This window comes from Tachyglossus aculeatus, chromosome 15 (genome assembly GCF_015852505.1).
Source record: "Tachyglossus aculeatus isolate mTacAcu1 chromosome 15, mTacAcu1.pri, whole genome shotgun sequence".
Lineage (NCBI taxonomy): Eukaryota > Metazoa > Chordata > Mammalia > Monotremata > Tachyglossidae > Tachyglossus > Tachyglossus aculeatus.
Genome location: NC_052080.1, coordinates 13,802,225 through 13,826,239, shown reverse-complemented (window position 1 = coordinate 13,826,239; position 24,015 = coordinate 13,802,225). Strand labels below are relative to the sequence as shown.

Sequence of the window (24,015 nt, the reverse complement as noted above, 5' to 3'; positions counted from 1 at the left end):
AATTTAGGCCTGGACTCCATTTTGTCTGGCCAAGCCTTCATTTCCTCAAGTCTCCTCCTCTCTCCTTTGTTCTGTCTTATCTAGGTACCTGTCTATTTATTTGCTTATTGGGAAGTTTGGTTTGTCAAGGGCTGTGAGGTAAGAAGAAGCCAGGTCAGGATTCCTAACTTGCTTATCAGTAGTGTTTAGCCACCTGATCCTTACAATGGAGAATGATTACCTCAAGTAGAATTTACTGCTGTTTGAATTAAGGAATATAGAGTGATTCCTGCTCTTTGATCATGTGTGAAGCTAAGATTCTGTATCAATTGTATCTAAAGAAACTCTGTACTGCTTGAAGTCAAGCAGGCCGTGACTAGCAGGTTGGACACAGTCCCTGTCATTCATTCAATCGTATTTATTAAGGAATATACAATGATTTGTGCTCTTTGATCATGGGTGAAGCTAGGATTCTGTGTCAACTGTATTTAAAGAAACTCTGTATTGCTTGAAGTCAAGCAGGCTGTGACTAGCAGGTTGGACGCAGTCCCTGTCAATCATTCAATCATATTTATTAAGGAATATACAATGATTTGTGCTCGATCATCATGTGTGAAGCTAGGATTCTGTATCAACTGTATCTAAAGAAACTCTGTACTGCTTGAAGTCAAGCAGGCCGTGACTAGAAGGTTGGACGCGGTCCCTGTCATTCATTCAATCGTATTTACTGAGGAATATACAATGATTTGTGGTCTTTGGAGAAGCGGTGTGGCTCAGTGGAAAGAGCCCGGACTTTGGAGTCAGAGGTCATGGGTTCAAACCCCGGCTCTGCCAATTGTCAGCTGTGTGACTTTGGGCAAGTCACTTCACTTCTCTGGCCCTCAGTTACCTCATCTGTAAAATGGGGATTAAAACTGTGACCCCCCCCACCTTGGGGACAACCTGATCACCTTGTAACCTCCCCAGCGCTTAGAACAGTGCTTTGCACATAGTAAGCGCTTAATAAATGTCATCAATATATTTGATCATGTGTGAAGCTAGGATTCTGTATCAACTGTATCTAAAGAAACTCTATTGCTTGAAGTCAATACACAGTCCCTGTCATCCATTCATTCATTCAATCGTATTGAGTGCTTACTGTGTTCAGAGCACTGTACTAAGCGCTTGGGAAGTACAAGTTGGCAACACATAGAGACTGTCCCTACCCAACTTGGGGCTCACAGTCTTAATCCCCATTTTACAGAGGAGGGAACTGAGGCCCAGAGAAGAGAAGTGACCTGCCCTGGGTCACATAACCGACAAGCGGCAGAGTGGGGATTAGAACCCGGCTTCTTTGGACACCCAGGTTCTGTCTACTAGGCCGTGTTGCTTCTCTTCCTCCCCACCCCCGGGGCTTTCCGTCTTCCCTTGAGTCTTGTTGACCCTGGACGCGGCTCCCCCCTGGATCCTGGGGACCTCCGGAGTTACCTTAGAGGCCCGGAAGCCGTCAATGAGGTCCAGGAGGACGGTGGGGAATCCGGATTGCCCTTCCTCTCGCAGGGGCCGTTGACAGTCCGAGGACACGGCGGGTTGGAGGCTGGAACTGCTCTCTTCCCGCTCTAGGGTCTCAGGGATTCCTCCAGGTGGGGCCGGGGGTCTTGGGGCCGGGTACAGGGCCGCCAGGTGCTTGCAGAAGCGGTTGAGAGGGAAGCCCACCACGTTGAGGAAGTCTCCATGGACGGATTCCACCAGCATGCCCCCGAGGGACTGGATTCCATACCCGCCGGCCTTGTCCCTGAGGAAACCGACCAGGATTGAGGAGGAGGACAAAAAGGGAGAGGAAGGTTAGGGGGACACGCTGAGGACGAAGGGGTCCCCTCGCCCACCTTGGGGGCTGCACAGAGAGTTCGGCCGTTTGAGGTAACACTCACGGCATTTTTGACATCTAACTCAAAAGCACTAGAATTATGGCATTTGCTACACGCTTCCTGCTGCTAAAGACCACGAGTAAACAGGTAATATTCATTCATTCATTCATTCAATCGTATTTATTGAGCGCTTACTAATATGCCTACCAACTCGGCTGTACTGTACTGTCCAAAGCACTTAATGCAGTGCTCTGCACATGGAAAGCGCTGAATAAATGATTGACCGACCGGGAATCGGACACGGTATCTTAGATCGTGGGGTCCTTCTGGGACTTGGCATTTATGTCTACGAGATCCCATCCAAGAGGATCCCGTGCGCCCATTTCCCTCAGGGATGGAATTAAAAACTGCACCCGTTTCCCTCAGGGACGGAATCAAAAACGGGGGCCTGAGGGAAATACGGTCCCCGGGGTCCGGCCCCACCTACATGGGCTCTCCGCTGTGGATGTAGTCCCAGAGCAGCTCCTCGGACAGCTCTGAGAACTTCACGGTTGTCTCTTCGTGGAACTGGGACACTTGGGTTGTGAGTTCTTTATCTGCAATGGCAAAAACCTGGATTTGACCGTACTTCTGTGGGAAAAGTCCTCTGAGGAAGTTTCCCGGGCCCTTGATATGTACATTCTGAGGGATCATGCTGCCATGCTGGCTGGGAGATTTTTTTTTTTTTTTTAAACTCTGAGGCCTTCATTCTGGAGTAGGCCCTTGATGAATCAATCAATCGTATTTATTGAGCGCTTACTATGTGCAGAGCACTGTACTAAGCGCTTGGGAAGTACAAATTGGCATCACATAGAGACAGTCCCTACCCAACAGTGGGCTCACAGTCTAAAAGGGGGAGACAGAGAACAGAACCAAACATACCAACAAAATAAAATAAGTAGGATAGAAATAAAATAAGTAGGATAGAAATAAAATAAGTAGGATAGAAATAAAATAAGTAGGATAGAATTAATCCAGGGGGATCATGCTGCAGTGTCTGAAGGGAAATTTTTTTAAATCCCAGGGACTTTTGTTTGGGGGTGGGCCCTTGATATCTTCATCCAGAAAGATCACGCCACAGTGCCTGCTAGGAGTGTTTTAACTAGCTCTTAAGAGGGAGGGAGATCCAGCCCGTGTTATAATAGCATTTATTAAGCGCTTACTATGTGCAAAGCACTGTTCTAAGCGTTGGGGAGGTTACAAGTTGATCAGGTTGTCCCATGGGGGGCTCACAGTCTTAACTTTTCTGGGCCTCAGTTCCCTCATTGGTAAAACGGGGGTTAAGTGACTTGCCCAAAGTCACACAGCTGACAAATGGCAGAGCGGGGATTTGAACCCCTGACCTCTGACTCCAAAGCCCGGGCTCTTTCCACTGAGCCACGCTGCTTCTGTAATATATGAGACCACCACCCTCTCTGCCTTAAGCCTTATTAAAAATCTTATTTCCTCCAAGAAGCCTTCCCCGACTGAGCCCTCACCTCCCTCCCCTTCTTTGTTGCCCTTAAACTTGGATCTGCACCCCTTCCTCACCCCTCCCTCAGCCTCACAACAATTATGTCCATATCCACAATTTAATGTCTGCCTCCCTCTTTGGTCTACAAGCTCATTGTGGGCAAGGAATGTGGCTACAGACTCTGTTATATTGTAACCCAATGCTCTGCACAAAGGAAGCGCTCAATAAACAAGCTGATTTAACTCCCAGGGACCTTCATTTCGGGGTAATCCTTGATAAATATATCCAGAGGGAATCTTAAAACAGAAGAGGGGAAAAAGCTACTCTGGCCTGGAATTATTTCAACCATTCAATCACAGGTATGTACTGGGTACACGACTGGCTGATATAATAATATGGTATCTGTTAAGCGCTTATTATGTACCAGGCGCTGGCAGCGTGGCTCAGTGGAAAGAGCCCGGGCTTTGGAGTCAGAGGTCATGGGTTCAAACCCCGGCTCGGCCAATTGACAGCTGTGTGAATTTGGGCAAGTCACTTCACTTCTCTGTGCCTCAGTGACCTCATCTGTAAAATGGGGATTAAGAGCGTGAGCCCTCCGAGGGACAACCTGATCACCTTGTAACCTCCCCAGTACTTAGAACAGTGCTTTGCACATAGTAAGCACTTAATAAATGCCATTATTATTATCATCAGGTTGGACTCAGCCCCTGTCCTACGTGGGGCTCACAATCTCAATCTCCATTTTACAGATGAGAGCACTAAGGCCCAGAGAAGCCAAGTGACTTGCCCAAGGTCACACAGCAGACAAGTGGCGGAGCTCGGATTAGAACCCATGACCTTCTGATTTTTCAGGCCCGTACTCGATCTCCTAGGCCATGCTGCTTCCTTGATATCCTCAGGATACAAGGTCTCCAGGCAGCAATTTTTTTTCAGTAAAAGATGAAATCAAGTCCAACCTGATTAATTTGGATCCACCCCAGCACTTAGAACAGCTTGGATAAAGGGAGACAGCGTGGCCTGGTGGATAGAGCCCCAGAGAAGGACCTGGGTTCTAGTCAACGCTTAGTGCCAGCACTTAGAACAGTGCTTTGCATATAGTAAGCGCTTAATAAATGCCATTATTAGTCCCGGCTCCGCCGCTTGTCTGCTGGGTGACTTTGGGCTAGTCACCTCACTTCTCTGGGCCTCTGTTACCCACTGTAAAATAGGGATTCAGACTGGGAGCCCCAAATGAGACACGGACTGAGTCCAACTGATTAGCTTGTATCTATCCAAGCGCTTAGTACAGTGTCTGGTACATAGAAAGCACTTAAGAAATATGATTTCAAAAAAACACACTAAAAAACAGCGCTTGACATAGTAAGCGCTTAATGATTCCATAAAATTAAAAAAAAAAAACAGTCCCTCTAGAACCTGGGCCTATTTTCAGAATGCTCTTTCCCCACAAACGACACATATATGAATTTTGGAAAAAAAAATCCACAGTTACCTTTGCTGCTGCAGCGAACGATGGCAACCCCTGTAAACACACTGTGTTCTCTCCCATTCAGCCTAAAAGATGGGGAAAAAAAAAAGGTTTCACTCTGGTAGTCTATTTCTCAAACCAAGATTTTTGAAAACACAGACCTCTACCCTTCTAGTTCAGTAAGCTAGTGGATAGGCCTTGGGAGCCAGAAGGACCTGGGTTTCATTCATTCAATGGTATTTACTGAGCGCTTACTGTGTGCAGAGCACTGTACTAAGCGCTTGGGAAGTCCAAGCTGGCAACATATAGAGACGGTCCCTACCCAACAGTGGGTTCACAGTCTAGAACGGGGAGACAGAGAACAAAACAAAACATATTAACAAAATAAATACGTACAAATAAAATAGAGTAATAAATACATGCAAACATATACATATATCCACTATGCCATGCTGAAATGACTTAACCAAGGTCACACAGCAGACAAGTGTCTAATCCCGGCTTTGCCCCGTGTCTGTAGGGTGACCTTGGGCAAGTCACTTCACTTCTGTGTGCCTCAGTGATCTCATCTGGAAAATGGGGATGAAAACTGGGAGCCCCGGGTGGGACAGGGACTGTACCCGGCCTGATTAGCTGGTATCTACCCCTGTGCTTAGTACAGTGGCTGGCACATAGTAAGCACTTAAATACCACAAAAAATCCACCCCAAAATCTAGAGTTAAAAGACCCCATTCCTGACCGCAGGCTTCTCACTATCTAGAAAGAGGAAACCAACACTAAAATAAACAGGCACCATGAGGGAATGCACGATGGCCTAGTGGAAAGAGCACAGGCTTGGGAGTCCGAGAACCTGGGTTCTAATCCCAACTCCACCACTCTTCTGCTGTGTGACTTTGAGCGAGTCACTTCACTTCTCTGTGCCTCAGTTCCATCATCTGTAAAATGGGGATTGAATCCTCTGACTTCGACTGAGAGTCCCATTCTGGATGGGAACTGTGTCCAAATTGATTATCTTGTATCAGCCTCCGCTCTTAGAACTACACTGTACCACACGCCTGGGAAAGTGCAAAATAATCGGTAGGTCTGATACCTGCCCTGGGGGAGCTTAGTCTTCCTCCACGTCAAACAAAACTCCGCACCATCGGATTTAAAGCTCTCCATCAGCTTGCCCCCTCCTTCCTCACCTCACTGCTTTCCTACTCCAGCCCAGTCCACACTTTGCTCCTCTAATGCCAAACTATCCATTGCACCTCAATCTCGTCTATCTTGCCGCCAATCTGGAATACCCTCCCTCTTCATAGCTGACAGATGATCACTCTCCCTTACTTTAAACCCTTATCGAAGGCAAATCTCCAAGAGGCTTTCCCTAAGCCGCCCTCTCTTTTCTCCCACTCCCTTCTGCATCACTCTGACTTGCTCCCTTTATTTACCCCTCCCTCAGCCCCACAGCACTTATGAATACCCATAATTTATTTATATCCATGTCCATCTCCCACACTAGACTGTAAGCTCCTTGTGGGCAGGGAATCTGTCTACACACCCTCCTGGATTATCCTCTCCGAGCACTTAGTCCAGTGCTCTGTACACAGTAAGTTCGCAATAGATACTGAGGATTGTTACAAACCCACATTTTTCTCCTCCCTGGACACCAACCTTGAAAGCATGTTGTACGCATCTTGCTTATCAACTGGTTTCTCCAAAATCAGCCCTTCCACTGCCTGAAAGGAAGACAGGTTAGGAGAAATATGCTTATGTTCACATTCATTCATTCAATTGTATTTATTGGGCGCTCACTGTGTGTACAGCACTGTACTAAGCGCTTGGGAAATACAAATCGGCAACATATAGAGACGGTCCCTACCCAACAACGGGCTCACATTGAGTCCTGAAGGTATAACAAAGTATTTACTTTTTCAATTTATCCAACAAAATGTCTGCAAGGGGCACTAACCTAACATTAATGATGATGATAATCATCATCTATCCTGACACTTAGAGCAGTATTTTGACTGGTAGTAAATTTTCAACAAATGCCATAATAATAGTAATTATTACCAATAGTATTATGATTATGGCATTTAAGTGTTTATTATATGTCACGGACTGTTCTAAACCCTGGAGTAGATACAAGATAAGCAGGTTGGACATAGTCTCTGTTTCACATGGGGCTCACAGACAAAATAGGAGGGCACTTAATCCTTATTTTACTGTTGAGAAGCAGCGTGGCTCAGTGGAAAGAGCACGGGCTTCGGAGGCAGAGGTCATGGGTTCAAATCCCAGCTCCGCCAACTGTCAGCTGTGTGACACTGGGCAAGTCACTTAACTTCTCTGGGCCTCGGTTTCCTCATCTGTAAAATGGGAATGAAGACTGGGAGCCCCCCGTGGGACAACCTGATCACCTTGTAACCTCCCCAGCGCTTAGAACAGTGCTTTGCCCATAGTAAGCGCTTACAAATTGCCATTATTATTATGTTGAGGAAACTGAGGCCCAGAGAAGTGAAGGGACTTGCTCAAAGTCACACAGCAGGCAAGTGGCAGAATCCTCTGACTCCTGGCCTGGGCTCTTTCCACTACGGCTCACTGCTTCCAAGGAGGACTAGGAAAAGCTGGGATAGAGACCAGATAATCGGGTCCCATTGGGCCGAACGCTATGGGAAATCAGAGCTTCCTCCCTCATAGCGTTAGAGTTCATTCAATTGTACTTATTGAGTGCAGAGGACTGTACTAAGTGCTTGAAAGAGTGCAACATAATAAACCGATGCATTCCCTGCCCACAACAAGCTTAGTCAACCCAGAAGCTCAGCTGCTCCCTTCAACCATAAAGACTCCACAGAGACGACGAAGCTTCCTCTGCACATGTCTAACCACAAAAGGCGTGGGTGGAAAATTGCTGCTGCTTGTGTTAGTTTGTTGAGCTTACGGTTCTTCAGATAATAATAGCAGCGGCAGCTCTAATAATAATAAAAACCATAATAGTTGTGGTTCAGCGCTTTCTTTTTTATCTTTTTCTTTTTTCACGGTCTTTGTTAAGCCCTTACTATGTGCCAGGTACTGTACTAAGTACCAGGGTAGATCCAAGACAGTCCCACATGGGGCTCACAGTCTCCAACCCCATTTTACAGATGAGGGCTTTTTCAGGGAGAAGCAGCGTGGCTCAGTGGAAAGAGCACGGGCTTTGGAGTCAGAGGTCATGGGTTCGAATCCCGGCTCCGCCACGTCTGCTGTGTGACCTTGGGCAAGTCACTTAACTTCTCTGAGCCTCAGTTACCTCATCTGTAAAATGGGGATTAAGACTGTGAGCCCCACGTGGGACAACCTGATCACTTTGTATCTCCCCAAGTGCTTAGAACAGTGCTTTGCACATAGTAAGCGCTTAACAAATGCGAACATTATTATTATTATTATTATTATTATGAGATTTTTGGCTCTTACTGCACGCCAAATGCTGAGTGCCCTACCTGGAGGAGGGCGACCGTGGCCCGAGTCCCCATTATACGGCTGGGGAAACTGAGGCCCAGAGAAGGGAGAGGACTAGTCCAAGGTCACGCAGCGGGCCACATGGGGGTCCTCCTGCTCCTCAGGCTGCTCTGTGGGGGATTTGAGCCTCGGCTGAGGGCTGGATGATGAGGGGGCCCAAGTTAATGAGACACCATGAGGAACGACGGTTCCTGCCAGTGACCTCTAGGCTCCAATGTCCAACCACGGCTCCTGTCTCACCAGGTTTGGCCAACGGACCAAAGCCAATAATAATAATAATAATAATAATAATAATAATAATAATAATTTGCGAACAGTGAGGAACTGTCCTAGCTAGTGACTTGCCCAAAGTCACACAGCTGACAATTGGCGGAGCAGGGATTTGAACCCATGACCTCTGACTCCAAAGCCCATGCTCTTTTCCACTGAGCCACATTGCTTCTCTAAGACTCTAAGATTAAGACTGTGAGCCCCCCATGGGACAACCTGATCACCTTATAACCTCCCCAGCGCTTAGTACAGTGCTTTGCACATAGTAAGTGCTTAATAAATGCCATTATTATTAATTATCATTATTATTATTATTAATCCCCATTTCACAGATGCGGTAACTGAGGCCCAGAGAAGTGAAGTGACTTCACTGTAATATTAATAATAATAATAATATCCTGAAAATTAATCCTTCGACTGCGGTGTTTTTGAGCTCTTACAGTGTTTATTCTCCTTGTGTGCTTCTGTTATTTTGTCTTGTCTTCAGCCTTCCACCCTTCATTTTAGATTGTGAGCCCCCTGAGGGCTAGGGGCTCAGTCTTATTTGTCTTTTAGAGAAGCAGTGTGGTTCAGTGGAAGGAGTCAGAGGTCATGGGTTCAAATCCCCACTCGGCCAATTGTCAGCTGTGTGACTCTGGGCAAGTCACTTCTCTGGGCCTCAGTTTCCCTCATCTGTAAAATGGGGATTAAGACTGCGAACCCCTGGCGGACAACCTGATCGCTCTGTAACCTTCCCAGTGCTTAGAACATTCATTCATTCAATTGTATTTACTGAGCGCTTACTGTGTGCAGAGCACTGTACTAAGTGCTTGGGAAGTACAAGTTGGCAACAGATAGAGACGGTCCCTACCCAACAGCGGGCTCACAGTCTCGAAGGGGGAGACAGACAACAAGACAGAACATATTAACAAAATGAAATAAATAGAATAAATATGTACAAATAAAATAAATAGAGTAATAAATACGATTTGCAGGGGAGACAGACAAGACAGAACATATTAACAAAATAAAATAAATAGAATAAATATGTACAAATAAAATAGAGTAATAAATACGGTTTGCAGGGGAGACAGACAACAAGACAGAACATATTAACAAAATGAAATAAATAGAATAAATATGTACAAATAAAATAGAGTAATAAATATGGTTTGCAGGGGAGACAGACAAGACAGAACATATTAACAAAATAAAATAAATAGAATAAATATGTACAAATAAAATAAATAGAGTAATAAATACGGTTTGCAGGGGAGATAGACAAGACAGAACATATTAATAAAATAAATAGAAAAAATATGTACAAATAAAATAGAGTAATAAATACGGTTTGCAGGGGAGACAGATAACAAGACAGAACATATTAACAAAATAAAATAAATGGAATAAATATGTACAAATAAAATAGAGTAATAATAGGGTTTGCACAGGAGACAGACAAGACAGAACATATTAACAAAATGAAATAAATAGAATAAATATGTACAAATAAAATAAATAGAGTAATAAATACGGTTTGCAGGGGAGACAGACAAGACAGAACATATTAACAAAATAAAATAAATAGAATAAATATGTACAAAAATAGAGTAATAGAGTAATAAATAAATAGAGTAATAAATACGGTTTGCAGGGGAGATACAAGACAGAACACATTAACAAAATAAAATAAATGGAATAAATATGTACAAATAAAATAGAGTAATAAATACAGTTTGCACATAGTAAGTGCTTAATAAATGCCATTATTATTATTAATAATAACAATAATAATAATAATGGTCGTTGTGGTATTTAAGTGCTTACTACAGGCCGGGCACTGTACTAAACACTGGGGTGGATGGACACTAATCAAGCTGGACACAGTCCCCTGTCCCTCATGGGGCTACAGTCTTCATCCCTGTTTTACAGAGGAGGGAACTGAGGCCCAGAGAAGTGAAGTGACTTACCCAAGGTCACCCAGCAGACAAGTGGAGGAGGCTATGCCATGCTGGGCTGAGAGCCCCACGTGGGAGCTGATCATCTTGTCTCTGCCCCAGCACTTTGTACAGTGCTTGGCACACAGAGGCACTTAAGTAGAAAGAGCACAGGCCTGGAAGTCAAAAGGTCTTGGGTTCAAATCCCGGCTCCGCCGCCTGTCTGCTGTGGGACCTTGGGCGAGTCACTTCACTTCTCTGGGCCTCAGTTCCCTCATCCGTAAAACAGGGACTGAGACTGTGAGCCCCACGGGGCCCAATTTGCTTGTATCCACCCCAGTGCTTAGTACAGTGCCGGGCACATAGTTAAGCGCTTAAAAAATACCATTATAATTATTATCACCACAATTATTTGTTATTACTGCAGATGAAAGGAGAGGAGAGGCAGATCAGGTATCTCCGTGAGCAGCGGGCAAAACTTACCACGATGGTGTCTGCTCCTATAACCACATCCGGACTCCTAAAGTCTTTCTGTAATGATTAAAAAAAAGATAACAACAAAAAAACCCCACTCTCTGAACACTGAAAATGAAAACCTCCCACCCCCCCGAAATGAGTCAGTGCTATTTACTGAGCGGCCAAAGTAGCCAAGCCTGTGGTTTCCCACCCTGGCCTTTCCAGTTGCACGGGCACGCGTAGGTGAATGTCACTGATCAACCAATGGTGTTGAGCGCTTACTATGTGCCGAGCACTGTACTAAGCGCTTGGGAGAGGACATCAGAATTAGCAGACATTCCCTGCCCACGAGATTACAGTCTAGAGGGGCAGACATCAGTTCATCAATGGTATTTATTGAGCGCTGTGTGCAGAGCACTGAACTGAGCGCTTGGAAGAGGATGAGACAGCAGAATTAGCAGACGCATTCCTGTCACAACTGTTCATTCATTCATTCAATTGTATTTATTGAGAGCTTACTGTGTGCAGAGCACTGTACTAAGCGCTTGGGAAGTACAAACTGGCAATCAATCGTATTTATTGAGCACTTACTGTGTGCAGAGCACTGCACTAAGCGCTTGGGAAGTACAAATTGGGAACATAGAGAGATGGTCCCTACCCGACAGCAGGCTCACAGTCTAGAAGGGGGAGACAGACAACAAGACAGAACGTATTAACAAAATAAAATAAATAGAATAAATATGTACAAATAAAATAGAGTAATAAATCCGTACAAACATATATACATATATACAGGTGCTGTGGGGAGGAGAAGGAGGTAAGGTGGGCGGGGGGGGGGGAGGGGCATTTAATGCAACTGTATTAAGTGCTTGGGAGAGCACAAGACAACAGAATTAGCAGACACCTCCCTCATTCATTCATTCAATCGTATTGATTGAGCGCTTACTGTGTGCAGAGCACTGTACTGAGCGCTTGGGAAGTCCAAGTTGGCAACATATAGAGATAGTCCCTACCCAACAGCAGCCTCACAGTCTAGAAGGGGGAGACAGACAACAAGACAGAACATATTAACCAAATAAAATAAATAGAATAAATATGTACAAATAAAATAGAGTAATAAATCCGTACAAACATATATATAGGTGCTGTGGGGAGAAGGAGGTAAGGCGGGTTGGGGGGGGGGGCATTTAATGCAACTGTATTAAGTGCTTGGGAGAGCACAAGACAACAGAATTATCAGACACCTCCTTCATTCATTCAATCGTATTTATTGAGCGCTTACTGTGTGCAGAGCACTGTACTGGGCGCTTGGGAAGTCCAAGTTGGCAACATATAGAGATAGTCCCTACCCAACAGCAGCCTCACAGTCTAGAAGGGGGAGACAGACAACAAGACAGAACATATTAACCAAATAAAATAAATAGAATAAATATGTACAAATAAAATAGAGTAATAAATCCGTACAAACATATATACAGGTGCTGTGGGGAGAAGGAGGTAAGGCGGGTGGGGGGGGGGGGGGGGGCATTTAATGCAACTGTATTAAGTGCTTGGGAGAGCACAAGACAACAGAATTATCAGACACCTCCTTCATTCATTCAATCGTATTTATTGAGCGCTTACTGTGTGCAGAGCACTGTACTGGGCGCTTGGGAAGTCCAAGTTGGCAACATATAGAGATAGTCCCTACCCAACAGCAGCCTCACAGTCTAGAAGGGGGAGACAGACAACAAGACTGAACATATTAACAAAATAAAATAAATAGAATAAAGATGTACAAATAAAATAGAGTAATAAATACGTACTAACATATATACATATACAGGTGCTGTGGGGAGGGGAAGGAGGTAAGGCGGGGGGGATTTAATACAACTATATTAAATGCTTGGGAGAGCACAAGACAACAGAATTAGCAGACACTTCCCCCATTCATTCATTCAATCGTATTTATTGAGCGCTTTCTGTGTGCAGAGCACTGTACTAAGCGCTTGGGAAGTCCAATAATAATAATAATGGCATTTATTAAGCGCTTACTATGTGCAAAGCACTGTTCTAAGCACTGGGGGAGACACAAGGTGATCAGGTTGTCCCACGGGGGGCTCACAGTCAATCCCCACTTTACAGATGAGGTAACTGAGGCCCACTAGGCGGTCGCTGGCCCGCTGGTGGGTAGGGACCGTCCTATATGTTGCCAACTTGGACTTCCCAAGCGCTTAGTACAGTGCTCTGCACACAGGAAGCGCTCCATCAATACGACTGAATGAATGAAAAATACGACTGAATGAATGAACCCAACAGGCACTCACCCGGTGCAGTCTGTGAGCCACTTCGAGGGCCTTCTGCTTGGCCGTCTCCACCGCGTACTTGTAAGGCGCCTCGAAGGACGATTTGTCGAGCGTCTCTCTAAACTTGGACGGGACCACCTCAAACCGAAGGCCCTGCGACCCGAAAGCAAAGGAGACGGCGGTTTAGGAAGCAGGAGGCCACCCCGATCCCGCCTATCAAGCGATCGGTTGGTATTTATTGAATGCTTACTGTGTGGACGGCACTGTATTATGCTCAGAGAAGCAGCGTGGTGCATAGTAAGCGCTTAACAAATACCAAAATTATTATTATGATTACGCTCTTGGGGGAGTATGACAGAACAGGCAGAGAAGCGGCGTGGCTCAGCGGAAAGAGCCCGGGCTTGGGAGTCAGAGGTCATGGGTTCGAATCCCTGCTCCGCCACCTGTCAGCTGCGGGACTGTGGGCAAGTCACTTCACTGGGCCTCAGTTCCCTCATCTGTAAAATGGGGATGAAGACTGTGAGCCCCCCGTGGGACAACCTGATCAACTTGCAACCTCCCTAGCGCTTAGAACAGTGCTTTGTACATAGTAAGCGCTTAATAAATGCCATCATTATTATTATTATCAGCTGTGTGACTTTGGGCAAGTCACTTCACTTCTCTGGGCCTCAGTTCCCTCATCTGTAAAATGGGGATGAAGACTGTGAGCCCCACATGGGACAATCTGATTACCTTGTATCCCCCCAGCGCTTAGAACAGTGCTTTGCACATAGTAAGCGCTTAATAAATGCCGTCATTATTATTATTATCAGCTGTGTGACTTTGAGCAAGTCACTTCACTTCTCTGGGCCTCAGTTCCCTCATCTGGAAAATGGGGATGAAGCCTGTGAGCCCCACGTGGGACAACCTGATTACCTTGTATCCCCCCCAGCACTTAGAACAGTGCTTTGCACATAGTAAGTGCTTAACCAATACCATTATTATATTATTATTACACCGAGGAGCAGTGCAGCCTAGTGGATAGAGCCCAGGCCTGGGAGTTGGAAGGTCCTGGGTTCTAATCCCAGCTCTACCACTCATTTGCTGTGAGGTCTTGGGTGAGTCACTTCACTCCCCACTTCCCCGTGCCTCAGTTCCCTCATGTGTAAAATGGTTGTGGGGACTACGTCCACCCCGACTGACATGTATCTATCCAAGTGCTTAGTACAGTGCTCTGCACACAGTAAGCGCTCAATAAATATGACTCAATGAATGAATGAATGAATGAAAGAGCCCAGGCTTGGGGGTCTGAGGACATGGGTTCTCATCCTGACACCCATCCACATGTTTTGTTTTGTTGTCTGTCTCCCCCTTCTAGACCGTGAGCCCGCTGTTGGGTAGGGACCGTCTCTAGATGTTGCCAACTTGTACTCCCCAAGCACTTAGTACAGTGCTCTGCACACAGTAAGCGCTCAATGAATATGAATGAATGAATTATTATTTATTGAGCACTTTGTGCTGAAGACTGTGTTAAGCGCTTGGGAAGGACAAGTAAGCGCTTAATAAATGCACTTAGTCCAGTGCTCTGGTAAGTGCTCAATAAATACGATTGAATGAATGAATGCCATCATTATTATTATTCCCACTTCCCCGTGCCTCAGTTCCCTCATGTAGAAAATGGCTAGCACAGTGCTGGGCACATGGTAAGTGCTCAATAAATACCAACATTATTATTACTATTTATTAATAATGGCATTTATTATGTGCAAAGCACCGTTCTAAGCACTGGGGAGGTTACAAGGTGATCAGGTTGTCCCACGGAGGGCTCACAGCCTTCATCCCCATTTTACAGATGAGGGAACTGAGGCCCAGAGAAGTGAAGTGACTTGCCCAAGGTCACACAGCTAATTGGCAGAGCAGGGATTCGAACCCATGACCTCTGACTCCAAAGCCCGGGCTCTTTCCACTGAGCCATGCTGCCTCACTATCATTATTATTATTATAGTACTTATTGAGCGCTTATTCTGCACAGAGCACTGTGCTAAGCACTTGGGAAGTACAAGTTGGCAACATATACAGATAGTCCAACAATGGCCTCATTATTATTATTATTCCTCATTCATTCATTCAATCGTATTTATTGAGCGCTAATTCTGCACAAAGCATTGTGCTAAGTGCTTGGGAAGGACAAGCCGGCAACACTGAGAGACGGTCCAACAATGGGCTCATTATTATTATTATTGTTATTTTTATTCATTCATTCATTCCATCATATTTATTGAGTGCTTATTCTGCGCAGAGCATTGTGCTAAGCGCTTGGGAAGGACAAGCCGGCAACATATAGAGACGGTCCAACAATGGGCTCATTATTATTATTATTTTCATTCATTCAATCGTATTTATTGAGCGCTTATTCTGTGCAGAGCACTGCGCTAAGCGCTTGGGAAGGACAAGCCGGCAACATACAGAGACGGTCCAACTAACGGGCTCATTGTTATTATTATTGTTATTATTATTGTTATTATTTATTCAGTCATTCCATCGTATTTATTGATATTCATTCATTCATTCTTAGTACAGTGCTCTGCACACAGTAAGCGCTCAATAAATACGACTGATTGATTGATTCAATCATTCATTCATTCATCAATTCATTCATTCAATCGTATGGCAGTATGGCATAGGGATAGGGCACGGGCCTGGGAGTCACAAGGTTTGCTGCCATTTGTCTGCTGCGTGACCCCGGGTGAGTCACTCAACTCCTCTGTGGCTCAGTCATCTATTCTGCGCAGAGCACTGTGCTAAGCGCTTGGGAAGGACAAGACGGCAACATACAGAGACGGTCCAACAACGGGCTCATTATTATTATTATTCATTCATTCATTCATTCATTCAATCGTATTTATTGAGCGCTTATTCTGCACACAGCACTGCGCTAAGTGCTTGGGAAGGACAAGACGGCAACATACAGAGACGGTCCAACAACAGGCTCATTATTATTATTATTATTATTATTATTAATAATTCATTCAATCGTATTTACTGAGTGCTTGGGAAGGACAAGCCGGCAACATATAGAGACGGTGCAACAACGGGCTCATTATTATTATCATTCATTCATTCAATCGTATTTATTGAGTGCTTATTCAATCAATCAATCGGATTTATTGAGCACTTACTGTGTGCACAGCACTGTACGAAGCGCTTGGGAAGTACAAGTTGGCAACACATTGAGACGGTCCCTACCCAAAAGTGGGCTCACAGTCTAGAAGGGGGTGACAATCAATCGTATTTATTGAGCGCTTACTGTGTGCAGAGCACTGTACTAAGTGCTTCGGAAGTACAAGTTGGCAACACATTAAGACGGTCCCTACCCAACAGCGGGCTCACAGTCTAGAAGGGGGTGACAGAGAACAAAACCAAACATATTAACAAAATAAAATAAATAGAATAGATATGTACAAGTAAAATAGAGTAATAAATCTGTACAATAGAATAGATATGTACAAGTAAAATAAATAAAGTAATAAATCCATACAAACGCTCAGTACATAGATAGATAACCATCACTAGATAAGCAGTATGGCATAGGGATAGGGCACGGGCCTGGGAGTCACAAGGTTTGCTGCCTTTTGTCTGCTGCGTGACCCCAGGTGAGTCACTCAACTCCTCTGTGCCTCAGTCATCTATTCTGCGCAGAGCACTGTGCTAAGCGCTTGGGAAGGACAAGACGGCAACATAGAGACGGTCCAACAACGGGTTCATTATTATTATTATTATCATTGATTCATTCATTCAATTGTATTTATTGAGCGCTTATTCTGTACAGAGCACTGTACTAAATGCTTGGGAAGGACAAGCCAGCAACATACAGAGACGGTCCACCTAATGGGCTCATTATTATTATTACTATCGTTATTTATTCATTCATTCCATCGTATTTATTGATATTCATTCATTCAATCGTACTGCACGCTTATTCTGCACAGAGCACTGCGCTAAGCGCTTGGGAAGAACAAGCCGGCAACATATAGAGATGGTCCAACAACGGGCTCATTATTATTATCATTCATTCATTCAATCGTATTTATTGAGCGCTTATTCAATCAATCAGTCAACCAATCAATCGGATTTATTGAGCGCTTACTGTGTGCAGAGCACTGTACTAAGCGCTTGAGAAGTACAAGTTGGCAACACATAGAGACGGTCCCTACCCAACAGTGGGCTCACAGTCTAGAAGAGGGTGACAGAGAACAAAACCAAACATATTAACAAAAGAAAATAAATAGAATAGATATGTACAAGTAAAATAAATAGAGTAATAAATCTGTACAATAGAATAGATATGTACAAGTAAAATAAAGTAGTAAATCCATACAAGTGCTCAGTACATAGATAACCATCACTAGATAAGCAGTATGGCATAGGGATAGGGCACGGGCCTGGGAGTCACAAGGTTTGCTGCCATTTGTCTGCTGCACAGGGATAGAGCACGGGCCTGGGCGTCACAAGGTTTGCTGCCATTTGTCTGCTGCCTGACCCCAGGTGAGTCACTCAACTCCTCTGTGCCTCAGTCATCTATTCTGCACAGAGCACTGTGCTAAGCGCTTGGGAAGGACAAGACGGCAACACAGAAATGGTCCAACAACGGGTTCATTATTATTATTATTATTATCATTCATTCATTCATGCAATCGTATTTATTGAGCGCTTATTCTGTGCAGAGCACTGTACTAAGTGCTTGGGAAGTACAAGCCGGCAACATACGGAGACGGTCCACCTAACGGGCTCATTATTATTATTATTATTATTGTTGTTATTATTTATTCATTCATTCCATCGTATTTATTGATATTCATTCATTCAATCGTACTGCGCGCTTATTCTGCACAGAGCACTGCGCTAAGCGCTTGGGAAGAACAAGCCGGCAACATATAGAGACGGTCCAACAACGGGCTCATTATCATTCATTCATTCAATCGTATTTATTGAGCGCTTATTCAATCAATCAACCAATCGTATTTATTGAGCACTTACTGCGTGCAGAGCACTGTACTAAGCGCTTGGGAAGTACAAGTTGGCAACACATAGAGACGGTCCCTACCCAACAGCGGGCTCACAGTCTAGAAGGGGGCGACAATCAATCAATCGTATTTATTGAGGACTTACTGTGTGCAGAGCACTGTACTAAGCACTTGGGAAGTACAAGTTGGCAACACACTGAGACGGTCCCTACCCAAAAGTGGGCTCACAGTCTAGAAGGGGGTGACAATCAATCAATCAATCAATCAATCATATTTATTGAGCGCTTACTGTGTGCAGAGCACTGTACTAAGTGCTTCGGAAGTACAAGTTGGCAACACATTAAGACGGTCCCTACCCAACAGCAGGCTCACAGTCTAGAAGGGGGTGACAGAGAACAAAACCAAACATATTAACAAAATAAAATAAATAGGATATGTACAAGTAGAATAAATAGAGTAATAAATCCGTACAATAGAATAGATATGTACAAGTAAAATAAGTAAAGTAATAAATCCATACAAACGCTCAGTACATAGATAGATAACCATCACTAGAAAAGCAGTATGGCATAGGGATAGGGCACGGGCCTGGGAGTCACAAGGTTTGCTGCCGTTTGTCTGCTGCACAGGGATAGAGCACGGGCCTGGGAGTCACAAAGTTTGCTGCCATTTGTCTGCTGCGTGACCCCGGGAGAGTCACTCAACTCCTCTGTGCCTCAGTCATCTATTCTGCACAGAGCACTGTGCTAAGCGCTTGGGAAGGACAAGACGGCAACATACAGAGACGGTCCAACAACGGGCTCATTATCATTATTATTATTCATTCATTCAATCGTATTTATTGAGCGCTTATTCTGCGCAGAGCACTGCACTAAGTGCTTGGGAAGGACAAACCCGCAACATCCAGATATGGTCCAACAACGGGCTCATTGTTATTATTATTATTATTATTATTATTCATTCATTCAATCGTATTTACTGAGCGCTTGGGAAGGACAAGCCGGCAACATATAGAGACGGTGCAACAACGGGCTCATTATTATCATCATTCATTCATTCAATCGTATTTATTGAGCGCTTATTCAATCAATCAATCAACCAATCAATCATATTTATTGAGCACTTACTGTGTGCAGAGCACTGTACTAAGCGCTTGGGAAGTACAAGTTGGCAACACATTGAGACGGTCCCTACCCAAAAGTGGGCTCACAGTCTAGAAGGGGGTGACAATCAATCAATCAATCGTATTTATTGAGCGCTTACTGTGTGCAGAGCACTGTACTAAGTGCTTGGGAAGTACAAGTTGGCAACACATAGAGACGGTCCCTACCCAAAGGCGGGCTCACAGTCTAGAAGGGGGTGACAGAGAACAAAACCAAACATATTTGCAAAATAAAATAAATAGAATACATATCTACAAGTAAAATAAATAGAGCAATGAATCCATACAATAGAATAGATATGTACAAGTAAAATAAAGTAATAAATCCGTATAAACATATATACCTATATACAGGTGCTGTGGGGAAGGGAAGGAGGTAAGGCGGGAGGGATGGAGAGCGGGAGGAGGGGGAGAGGAAGGAGGGGGCTCAATGTGGGAAGGCCTCCTGGAGGAGGTGAGCTCTCAGTAGGGCCTTGAAGGGAGGAAGAGAGCGAGCTTGGCGGATGTGGGGAGGGAGGGCATTCCGGGCCAGGGGGTGTATGGCGGATGTGTAGCGGGCCAAAAGTGAGTAAAATTGAGGAGCTGGATGTTCCCCAATACTGCAGGTGCGAGATCCAATTTTTCTGCATAAAACCGAGTAACTAAGCAGAAGCCATCAAGAGGCAAAAATTACAGGGTTCTGCTGAAGCGGTAGCCTGCCGAGACTTAGATGGCTCCATCTTCACGCCTCCTAAAGATGATTTCTTACTTTGTTATTGGCAGGCATTGACTGAAAACGTTTGTCTACGGGGTGTGATGAAACCAATAATCTGTTTTTAACGCCCAACTCCTCCTCTAAACTCCTTGTGGGCAGGGGTCTCATCTACCAACTCTATTGGTGTGTACCCTCCCGAGCGTTTTGTACGGGGCTCTCCACAAAGCGAGCGAGCGCTCAGTACATAGATAGATAACCATCGCTAGATAAGCAGCATGGCATGGGGTTAGGGCACGGGCCTGGGAGTCACGAGGTTTGCTGCCGTTTGTCTGCTGCACGGGGACAGGGCACGGGCCTGGGAGTCACAAAGTTTGCTGCCATTTGTCTGCTGCGTGACCCCAGGTGAGTCACTCAACTCCTCTGTGCCTCAGTCATCTATTCTGCGCAGAGCACTGTGCGAAGCGCTTGGGAAGGACAAGACGGCAACATAGAGACGGTCCAACAACGGGTTCATTATTATTACTATTATCATTCATTCATTCAATCGTATTTATTGAGCGCTTATTCTGCGCAGAGCACTGCGCTAAGTGATTGGGAAGGACAAGCCGGCAACATAGAGATGGTCCAACAACAGGCTCATTATTACTATTATAATTATTATTATAATAATTATTATTATTATTCATTCATTCATTCAATCGTATTTACTGAGCGCTTGGGAAGGACAAGCCGGCAACATATACAGACAGTCCAACAACGGGCTCATTATGATTATTATTCATTCTTTCATTCAATCATATTCATTATTGAGTGCTTATTCTGCGTAGAGCACTGTGCTAAGCGTTTGGGAAGGACAAGCCAGCAACATACAGAGACGGTCCAACAACAGGCTCATTATTGTTATTATTCATTCATTCATTCAATCGTATTTACTGAGCGCTAGGGAAGGACAAGCTGGCAAGATATAGAGACGGTCCAACAACGGGCTCATTATTATTATTCATTCATTCATTCAATCATATTTATTATTGAGCGCTTATTCTGCACAGAGCACTGCGCTAAGCGCTTGGGAAAGAAAAGTCGGCAACGTAGACAGTCCAACAACGGGCTCATTATTAGTATTTATTCATTCATTCATTCAATCGTATTTACTGAGCGCTTGGGAAGGACAAGCCGGCAACATATAGAGGCGGTCCAACAATTGGCTCATTATTATTATCATTCATTCATTCAATCATATTTATTGAGCGCTTCCTGTGTGCAGAGCACTGTGCTAAGTGCTTGGGAAGGACAAGATGGCAACATACAGAGATGGTCCAACAACGGGCTCATTATTATTATTATTATTATTATTAATTCATTCAATCGTATTTATTGGGAGCTTACTGTATTCAGAGCACTGTACTAAGCGCTTGGGAAGGACAAGTTGGCAACAAATAGAGATGGTCCCTAAGACTGGAGGTCGCACGTGGGGGATTGGCTTGTCTTCTCCCCCCCGCCCCCCACCAACCGACCCGTCCGCAGCGTTCAGCACAGGGCTCTGCATGGCGCTAAGGAAAAGATGGTACCCCCCTCCTAGACCGTGAGCCCGCTGTTGGGTAGGGACCGTCTCTTTATGTTGCCCACTTGGGCTTCCCAAGCGCTTAGTACAGTGCTCTGCACACAGTAAGCGCTCAATAAATATGATTGAATGAACGAATGAATGAACTGTGAGCCTGCTGTTGGGTAGGGAACGTCTCTCTATGTTGCCCACTCAGACTTCCCAAGCGCTCAGTACAGTGCTCTGCACACAGTAGGCACCCAATAAATAGGATTGAATGAACGAATGAATGAACTGTGAGCCCGCTGTTGGGTAGGGACCGTCTCTCTGTGTTGCCCACTTGTCCTTCCCAAGTGCTCAGTACAGTGCTCTCCACACGGTAAGCGCTCAATAAATACGATTGAATGAACGAATGAATGAACTGTGAGCCCGCTGTTGGGTAGGGACCGTCTCTCTATGTTGCCCACTTGGACTTCCCAAACGCTTAGTACAGTGCTCTGCACACTAAGCGCTCAAAAAATACAATTGAATGAGTGAATGAATGAACTGTGAGCCCGCTGTTGGGTAGGGACCGTCTCTCTATGTTGCCCACTTGTCCTTCCCAAGCGCTCAGTACAGTGCTCTGCACACAGTAAGCGCTCAATAAATACGATTGAATGAATGAATGAGTGAACTGTGAGCCCGCTGTTGGGTAGGGACAGTCTCTCTATGTTGCCCACTTGGACTTCCCAAGCGCTCAGTACAGTGCTCTGCACACGGTAAGTGCCCAATCAATACGATTGAATGAATGAATGAATAAATGAATGAATGGTTGTGCCTGTAAGTGACAGCGTGTGCTGTGTTGTGGCATATGGGCCTCCTTCTAGACTGTGAGCCCGCTGTTGGGTAGGGACCGTCTCTATATGTTGCCAACTTGGTCTTCCCAAGCGCTCAGTACAATCAATCAATCAATCGTATTTATTGAGCGCTTATCATTATTATCAATCAGTCGTATTTATTCAGCACTTACTGTGTGCAGAGCACTGTATCAAGCGCTTGGGAAGTCCAAGTTGGCAACATATAGAGGCAGTCCCTACCCAACAGTGGGCTCACAGTCTTAAAGGGGGAGACGGAGAACAAAACCAAACATACTAACAAAATAAAATAAATAGAATAAATATGTACAAGATAGAATAGATATGTATAAATACACAGTAAGCGCTCAATCAATACGACTGACTGAATATGGGGATTAGCGTGGCTCGGTGCAGAGAGCACGGACTTTGGAGTCGGAGGTCATGGGTTCAAATCCCGGTTCCGCCACTTGTCAGCTGGGGGACTTTGGGCGAGTCACTTCACTTCTCTGGGCCTCAGTTCCCTCATCTGGAAAATGGGGGTGAAGACTGTGAGCCCCCCGTGGGACAACCTGATCACCTTGCAACCTCCCCAGCGCTTAGAACAGGGCTTTGCACATAGTAAGCGCTTAATAAATGCTATTATTATTATTATTATTATTATTATTGTTATTACCGCGTTGCAGAGGATGTCCCTGCGGCGGGGGGAGGCGCTGGCCAAGACCACCCGCTGCCCCACCAGCTTCCCCATCACCGGGCTCAGCGCCATCGGAGCGGACCGGAACGCCTCTGCGCCTGCGCGCCCGGACCCGGCGCGGGGGCGTTGCAAGGCTCCGCCAATAGGAGCGCCGCGGCGGCGCGCGCCCGGGGGGGCGTGGCCGGGCTCCGCCAATAGGAGAGCCGCAACGACGCGAACCTGGGGGTGTTGCAAGGCTCCGCCAATAGGAGCGCCGCAGCCGCGCGCGTCGTGGGGGGCGTGGCCCGGCTCCGCCAATAGGAGCGGCGCGCGCCCGGCGGGAGTGGCCGGTCTCCGCCAATAGGAGAGCCGCAACGACGCGCGACTGGGGGGCGTTGCAAGTCTCCGCCAATAGGAGCGCCGCAGGGGCGCGCGTCGTGGGGGGCGTGGCCCGGCTCCGCCAACAGGAGCGCTGCGGCGGCGCGCGCCCGGGAGGGGGGGGGGGTGGCCGGGCTCCGCCAATAGGAGCGCCGTAAAGACGCGAGACTTGGGGGCGTTGCAAGGTTCCGCCAATAGGAGCGCCGCGGCGGCGCGCTCCCGGAGGGCGTAGCTGGGCTCCGCCAATAGGAGCGCCTCAACGGCGGGCGCCCGGACTGGGGGGCGTGGCTGGGCTCCGCCAATAGGAGAGCCACAACGGCGCGCGCCCTGGGGGGCGTGGCCGGGCTCCTCTAATAGGAAGGGCGCCGTAAAGACGCGAGACTTGGGGGCGTTGCAAGGTTCCGCCAATAGGAGCGCCGCGGCGGCGCGCTCCCGGAGGGCGTAGCTGGGCTCCGCCAATAGGAGCGCCGCAGCGGCGCGCGCCCGGGGGGCGTGTCTGGGCTCCGCCAATAGGAGCGCCGCAACGGCCCGCGCCGGGAGGG

General features: G+C 46.0%; 1 protein-coding gene across 1 annotated transcript in view; it reads right to left on the bottom strand.

Moving 5' to 3' along the window:
* Positions 1 to 23,188, bottom strand: part of ASMTL (acetylserotonin O-methyltransferase like) — a 37,010-nt gene extending 13,822 nt beyond the window's left edge. Inside the window, exons 1-7 of the mRNA XM_038757230.1 lie at positions 23,096 to 23,188; positions 13,209 to 13,340; positions 10,930 to 10,977; positions 6,437 to 6,501; positions 4,808 to 4,869; positions 2,314 to 2,422; positions 1,447 to 1,753 (exon numbers count right to left, since the gene is read on the bottom strand). Coding sequence (XP_038613158.1) covers positions 1,447 to 1,753; positions 2,314 to 2,422; positions 4,808 to 4,869; positions 6,437 to 6,501; positions 10,930 to 10,977; positions 13,209 to 13,340; positions 23,096 to 23,188 — 816 coding nt within the window. The remainder of the gene's footprint in view (positions 1 to 1,446; positions 1,754 to 2,313; positions 2,423 to 4,807; positions 4,870 to 6,436; positions 6,502 to 10,929; positions 10,978 to 13,208; positions 13,341 to 23,095) is intronic.
* Between the last annotated feature and the right edge of the window lie 827 nt (positions 23,189 to 24,015).